General features: G+C 35.2%; 1 protein-coding gene across 1 annotated transcript; it reads left to right on the top strand.

The window, feature by feature from the left end:
• The first annotated feature begins 6,317 nt into the window (after positions 1 to 6,317).
• LOC132200510 (uncharacterized) lies at positions 6,318 to 7,168 on the top strand. The gene is made up of 4 exons (XM_059626016.1): positions 6,318 to 6,447; positions 6,573 to 6,603; positions 6,665 to 6,844; positions 6,902 to 7,168. Exons 1-4 carry the CDS (start codon positions 6,397 to 6,399, stop codon positions 7,135 to 7,137), a joined length of 498 nt encoding a protein of 165 aa, XP_059481999.1. The 5' UTR covers positions 6,318 to 6,396; the 3' UTR covers positions 7,138 to 7,168.
• The last annotated feature ends 709 nt before the right edge of the window (positions 7,169 to 7,877 follow it).

A 7,877-nucleotide genomic window follows, 5' to 3' on the forward strand; every position in this document is an offset into this window, starting at 1 on the left:
ACATCACAGACGTCACAGTTGCAGCAAAAATTAGAAGGGAGGGGGAAGGGACAGGAAGAGTCCAAAGTTCAAAGGGGAGTGGGCATTGTGAGGTGGAGAAGGGGGTAGGAGAATTTTATGTTATATTTTGTATATTTTGCAGAATAAATAAAACCTCTTTGGAATTTGAAAGATAAAAAAAAGGTTGCATTTAAAAAATATTCTTTTTGTAAGATTTGGACATAAAATGCATGTATGTGATTGTGTAAGCAACCTTTCTTTACATTCACGTTTAGCACGTTGCATAGCTTTACAAAAATTATGAAAATTATATTCTCAAAAGAGTTTTGCAAAATGATTAATGATGCATGAGGGCTACTTGATCTAAATTGGGAGAAAACAGTTGTCGTTTTAAATTAATTGATTAAAAAAAAAAATTTACCCAATTTTTTTTTTAATTATATCGTAATATAAATTTTAATTCAAAAGTTTCTGCCCTTATTCTTTGCATTAATATCAAATTGGAATCCAGCACAATCAACCTTTTTTATTTTGCAAATTTTTAATTCAAATTTAAAATTTATTCAATAATTGCAGTCTCATAGGATTTTTCCTTTGAGCAACCTTCTACTTCCTCCATCAAAACATACAAAGCCATAAATATTATATTATATATAAAACATTGATAAATTAGTGCACAGATAAACAGCCCTACGCATTTACGCTCCTTGTGCGCACCTCCCTTCATAAAATACGCGCACGGCCGAACTTCTCACTTTTCCAGCTAAAAGAATAAAATAGAGTAATAAATTTGCGGCAATAAATATGCATATATATCTGCAAAGCCCAAGATTTATTTCTCATTTCACACAACGTTATTTGCACACACACGCCATATTTAAAGAGTCGCTCATTAAAGTCGCCTGTACACACGCCTATTCGGAATGACACGAAATTTGCATATTCAGCTCAAGTGTACCGAGAGAATTATTTATTTATTTACTCTCTCGCGCAGATGCAAATCAGGCCTTTTATAATGCAAGCGGACGACGACGAGTGCTCTTGTGATTTACCTTGTGCGAGGAGCAGTGCATTGTGAGAAAGAGAGTTTGAAAAATGTGTCCAGGTGCCTTCAACAATGCACGCGCGCCGTGTGTAATAAGAGGCGCTCTGGTGGGCCTCGCGGAGATGGGTCTGGCGTGGTGCCGCGCGGCCCACGCACCACCATGCCCTTTTAAGGCGCCACACGCGACCAGAACTCGCCGCGCCAACATCCTTCGGCTAGAAATGTGATCGAGCTACAAATTTTATTTATGCTCGCCGTCACAGCCCTTTCGTTTTTATCTCTCTCGCTCCATCTTTTTGTCTGCCGCAGCCACGTAGTGACGCATCGGCTTTTAATTTTTTGTTTACCCACGATTCGCCACGTTCGGTGAAATTTCTTTTGTCAATAAAAAAGCGAGGCTTGTTTGGGATAGAAAGAGAGATTGAATCTAAAAGATGGGCAAAGTGTCGTGTTCTGCGTGTTCTATCCGGCTTGATTTGTTGAGCGTTAGTTTGGGATAACACAAAGAGGATATTAGCTATAAATTATAAATCTGTCTGCTAGCATTAGTGTAGTAGAATCGAAATAGTTGCGACAATGATAGAAATAATTCAATATCGAGGAAACTACTGGAATCAATTAAAAAAATATTATTTATTTGTTCTCATTTCAATACAGACAATAAACTACTAATCAAATAACACATATGTTGAAAAGAAAAATTGAAATTGTACTCTGAAACGTCTGAAAATTAAGCTTATACTGTTGCATTTAAATTTTTTTAACCAATATTTTTACTGTCAAAGGCAAAAATGAGCATTTATGAATATTATTACATTCAAATTTAATTGTTTTCAAAAACTAACTAAGTGAAAATAGGCAACTTTGAATTACAATTTGGCTTCCTTGCGGTAGTTAGTTATGAGGTCAATTAAACAATTTTATTTTGCATAATATAATTTAATCAATTCATAAGAAAGCGTGTTTATCTACAAATGTAATCTGCTTCATAAAATTTAGTAGTTAACACAGGCAAGGGGATCAGCAGAGGAAATTTTGCACGGACACATGAACTGCCCGCCCGTATCATTTCCAGCAAAGAGAAATCTCCGCTGCGCGCAAAAGAAATCTGCGAGTGAAAAATTATTCACCCATAACATCAATTTACATCGGGCCGAAACCCTTTTAGTAATGGGGAGAAGAAAAGCGGCTGTATATCTATTGCGCGCGGTGATATGATAATTCGCTCGCATGTGATCTCTCGGCGGGTCAAGTTAGTCCGCGAGCAAGCTGTGGTGGTCGAGTACGGACTCTGTTTTTTTAATAATTTGCAGGCCGCGGGCGGCTGGTGCCTGGCGAAACAAACGAGTGCGTGTGTGGTCGGCCATTAGGCGCGCTTAATGACGGCCAGCCAGCGCCAAATCCGAATCCATCAACGTCCGCCGTGCATTTATCAAATCGGCTACTGCACCGCTTTCTTTCCTTCTTTCAGTCCTGTGAAAAATAGCCACCGAAAGAACCGAACCAGTCGAGCGTGACAATTGCGTCGATGGTTATAAATTATTCAAGCGCCGATTTTTTTAGCTCTTGACACTTCAATCGCGTGTGTGAGTGTGTTTGATTTATTCCGCTTTTGCATTGGGCCGGTGTGTATGTACACAATACATAAAATATGACACACGCCGGCAAAAGGATAAAATCATTTGCTCGCTTGATGGACTTCAATGTTCGTTTTATCTCTCAAGACGCCAAATGGACCACGCGCACTTGCAATCGCATTTAACTTCGTTTGCTTGGCATGCATCAAAATTTGTCATTTACATGGGCAAATACTCGTGAACGTATAAAAAAAAATGTATAAAACATAAAAGCTTTCTTTTTATTTTAAATAACTTCTAAACTGTTCAAACTCTTATTTAATTTATATACGTAAATTGAGAAAATGAAATAGTAATTTCAATGAGTTCATATTTGGTGCAAATTTACCCCTTGATTTTAAATTAATACTATCTCATCTGTGCTCCACGCTCCTCAAATCAATGGAATATATGGCATTTTGATGCAACTTCATAGTCAATTAAAGCCCATGAAAAATACTTAATTAATAAAAATACTCTATATAGTAATATAAAAATAAATTTTTGCCCTTTAATATCAAATAATTGTATGAATTGAATCTTAAAAATTATATTTGAAAAAGAGTAAATGAATTTTATTATTTATAATTATTTAAAATAACTGAAGTAAAGAAAGGTATTAATATATTATTAAGAATTTAGTTTATTATACAACAATAATTTGTGCTTTTTATTTAGCTTATTTTATTACCAGCGTAATTGCAAATTGAATATAATTTTTTTCTCTTGCATCATGGTAATTTATTGTTTAAGTTGCTTCCTGCTTGATTCATAAATAGCAAAACTCGTTTCGCACACTTCAATTTCCACGACATTATGTTGAATTCAAAACAGCAGCTTTTTTTGCAGCTCCGAGACTCCTGCATGCCTCTTGCTGATAAGACTTAAAAGTTACACGCGTGTACCTCCTTCTTCTTTTTCGCCGTCAAAAGAAGCCGAGGAAATGATTTTATTACCGGCTAATGAGTCGCGGCTAGCCGGTCGAAATGGATGCTGCCGCTGGTACAATACTGGGTCTATAAATCTACGGCTCAAAACAGCGGCCAGCAGCGCCGGTAATCTGATTTTTTTCTACGCAAAAAATCAAGTGCTCCGCTTTGAACTGACCGCTCGAGCGCGTATTTTTGCTTGTAGCAGTCAAGTTATTTTGCTGGAAAAATAACACCGGATTCCTCGAAGAGCGCCAGATTTACAAGATTTGCAAATGCACAAACTTTCGGTCACATAAAGAAAGAGAGGAAGAAATTAATGTCTCTCACGCAGGCAAGATCAAAGAGTTACTTTTTGAATGAATAATGTATTAAATATCTTTTCAAAGTAATTAAAAATTGAGCTCAGGGAAAGTATAAAGTTTATTATTATTAATTTTCACTCCATCATCAGCATTGCAAATAGGTTCTTAAACAAGGTCTCTCGTCAACACTTGGCCAAAATTAATTACTGCAGGCGATAATAATCAGCGATAACAAAACTAGCTCTCTGCTGAGCGGCGCTAAAACACTTCTTCTGCTGCAGGATTCTCTCTCTCACCGCACCTTTTGAAATATGTTATTTCCTCCACATGGAAGAAAAATCGGGCATAGGAAAAGCGTCAAATTAGGATTATAATTAATACGAAATAATTATACAAGACGTGAAAGCAGGCGGCCGCAAAAAGCATGTCCGGCAGCGAGTTGGAATTAAAAAAGAGCGCATGGTAATTAATGGGGAGCTGTTAAGCATATAAATTTGATTGTTGATTTGTTTGGCAAAGTGTCGTAAACATATATAATAATAGCTATGAAAAAAATGCACTCGTTTATTCGGCGTGTAACGACCGCTGATTTATGGCCCACCGCCCATTAGCCCGCGGCGCCACGCGGAGGCACAATGCTCAGAGAATGCATTCCTCTGGGAAATTCTAATCAACGAGCAGCAAATGAAGCGCTCTCTGCGCCGCAATCAAAATGCAGTGTTAATTGCCAGGAATCTTGCTCCAAAGATGTTCAGCCTCAGCTCTGGTTTATAAGATATGGTCGTTGGGTCCATTGGTCGGCGCCGAGCCCAGGGCTTGACAGAAATTAACGATTTGTTTTTCACACCCAGAAATTTCTGAAATATGGGATCAAATTAGTCTAGTAAAATATCAAAGATTAATTTTATTTTTTCTACTATTTATTTTTGATTAATTTATCAAACTAAGGCTCTCTAACCTTAAGAATATTTGAAAAAAAAAGTATGTTGGTTTAAGCAAAAGTGTGCATTTTTCATTACAAATGATCGCAGTTAATTTCAAGTCGCTCCTTCTCGGAAATGCGAGTTGGAAAGTTCGGTCGTCAGCACCAGTTCAATTGCGGCCAATTATTTTATTCTCACTCAAGTTTAAGTGCCGCGCGCCGATTCTTATCTCCAAAGCTCTCTGCGTCCGAAGGCTGTAACTGTACATAAAGCGGCTGGAAATCTAAAAATGTACGCATACAATTTACACCGAGTGTCCGAAAAACATTCGCGTTGCAAACAATAAACAATTTTTCTGTTCAGGCTGGTCGAGTTTCATAATTCAACGCTGCAGGATTGTATTTTTCACATTATTTTGCAACGTGTACTGCAAAGAGAAAAATAATAAATACAAATAAAAAGCAGAAAGCCGTGGTTGTATAATCTAAGAGAAGCGAAAGGCGTGGATCCCAATCATGCACACAAGTCCCACACGATTGATATTCCAATAATCGCATTTCAAATCCCCGTTAATACTCGAGTACAAGAGAGTGAGTGTGCATCTCATACTCGCGGCAGAATGGCACATTAAGATGCAAATTGAAAGAAAAATAGCACCGGGGATTAAAAAGAGCGTCCCTTGTATGTCTCTCTCGACTTGAAAGCGACCATTGTGAAACACGCATTGGAACAATGAGATAGCAAATCAGAGTTGAAGCGATTCATTATTTTCTGCTTAATGAAATGGCAATTAATAAAATGAAGGGTGGAAACAAAGGCCAGGAAATTACGATTCAATTGCAAGATTGCATATTAATAATGGAGATTATTTTGAGCCTTTAATGAATAAGGAGCTGCTTGGTTTATCTCGGCCTCCTAAACAAAAGATTCAATTTCAAGTTTCATTTTGAAATATTTATTCTATAGATAGGTCATGGCTCTGAGATGACGGGTTCAAAACGCCGCTTAGGTTGTTGAAAGTAAAAAAATTTCTGATTCTCGGATGCTCTTGATTATAAAAAAGGGAAGGTAATCAAGGTAATAAATTATGCGTAAGCGATTTTCTGTGAAAAATCATACCAATTCACAACACAAGATAAGCACATTGCAAGTCATTTCAGAGTACATTTAAACAACAACCTTCAATCTATAAAAAGCTTTTTCTTTGAATTTCTCTTTTCCATCATATAAAACACTGGCTGTTATTGAATTTCTTCCATATAACAATGAACATTTAAATCAACTGTTTTATTTTTAAACTTCAGTACTAAAGTAGCGATATCAATCCTAAATAAAGTGAAAAGATGGAAAAAATAATGCGAGCGTAAAATTATTTATCATTGAAATTAAAAATGCTTATCTTCTTCGAGCACTTCAAACTGGTGATCTCTACTTCAATTCAAAAACATATTTGTTGTTGACGTCGTTTTAATATACTTCAAAATGACTTGCGATGTCTTATCTTGTATTGTGAATTGTGCATCGCTTTAAAAGTCCGTACGTCTCACTTCAATATGCACACTTTCAATCTATCACACCATGGGCAAGAAGCTAATTTTTGGGGCTCTTATAGCTTTGGCGACATTTAGTGTAAGTAGTATTTATGATTACGTGTCAGGTCCCATGGTTTATTTAATCAATATAATTAACAATTATAATCCATTTCTTCGTAGATAAATAATAAATCATTTGAAATATTATATCAAAATTTTTAGGTCATTTTGAGTGCAAGCGTCGGAAATCCTAGTAAGAATTTTGACGTTATTTATTAATTAGGAATGGAATTATTAGCTTGACGCTTTTTCAGAAGTAATTCCTGATGGCTACGTGGATATAGGTGGACAACAGTACTATATAAACGTATCACAATATTTCAAAAAGGATGAGGCAAGAGCCTTCTGCAATTCGCTAAACATGGACATCGTTTCTTTTGAGGAAAAAAACAAATGGGATACAATCAACACTTGGGCGCAGGAACATCAAGATGGTTTTTAAACTATTATTTTAATATATTGAAAAAGCTGATAATTGAATTTTCTGATAGAATTGTCCAAACATTGGTTTTGGATTGGTGCTGAGAGAGTGAACACCACACATTGGCGATGGGAAGTCTCAAAAAAGCCCATTACACGCTTTTATTGGATCGAACCAGAACCCGACTTGGCGGCCGAGGTCTCTGAAACCATTTGTCTCGGTTTTGTGTCCTACTCTTTTGCATCAGGATGGTGCGATGACATTTGTGACGACGAATTTATCGCTTACTCTGTACTTTGCCAATAAAATCCTGATTCAGTTTAAAATGTAAAATGAAGTTCAAGAATAAATTTCTTTAATGCTCCAAAAAAAATTTAATTAAAAGTTTGCGTTAGGTGGGTTGAGATAGGCGCGCATCCACTCACTAGTTGATTGTAAATTTTATCTTCCATAAAAAAATTATTTTTTTTTAATACAATTTATAATGAATAAGGAAGCATTTTTAAACATTTTTGTTTTTAACTTTTTATCTAAATTATAATTTATTTTTTAAAAATTGTAATTATATTAATTGGTCAAATTTGTTTCATCTTACACATTTTAATATAATAATTTACTGTAAAAATCATTTTAAATAAATAAATATAACCTCTTAGTAAATAGAAAATTACTTAAAATATAAATATGTACTTACTCTTTGGTCATTAGTTCTAAGAAGATGATGTTAAATTAAATTTCCCCAAAAACAATTAAGCAAAAAATGAAAAACCTTCATATATACAATATCAAAAATAAGTTTGGTCAAATATTGAAATAGTTGTTGAGTCTTGCAGCTAATTCTGTAGAGTATTAATACATAAATTGCAATTAAAATTTATTTAGTATTGATTGCATTGATGCTCTGAATGTAAATACCATTCTCTTTAATCGACACCATTTCAAATTAGCATAGAGAAAAACCTGGAGATTGCTATTTTATCTTACTAAATATATTCTCAAAATCAGTGCATCCGAAAATTCCTATACGCAGAGAAAAAATAAAAAAG

Source organism: Neocloeon triangulifer, unplaced genomic scaffold (genome assembly GCF_031216515.1).
Source record: "Neocloeon triangulifer isolate White Clay Creek 2 clone unplaced genomic scaffold, ASM3121651v1 ptg000014l, whole genome shotgun sequence".
Taxonomy (NCBI): domain Eukaryota; kingdom Metazoa; phylum Arthropoda; class Insecta; order Ephemeroptera; family Baetidae; genus Neocloeon; species Neocloeon triangulifer.

Bases quoted from the DNA above. Each gene is read 5' to 3' on its own strand.
- LOC132200510 (XM_059626016.1), top strand. From the start codon at position 6,397: ATGGGCAAGAAGCTAATTTTTGGGGCTCTTATAGCTTTGGCGACATTT. The intron at 6,448-6,572 runs GTAAGTAGTATT...CAAAATTTTTAG, and splicing joins TAGCTTTGGCGACATTTAGT to GTCATTTTGAGTGCAAGCGT. The intron at 6,604-6,664 runs GTAAGAATTTTG...ACGCTTTTTCAG, and splicing joins TGCAAGCGTCGGAAATCCTA to AAGTAATTCCTGATGGCTAC.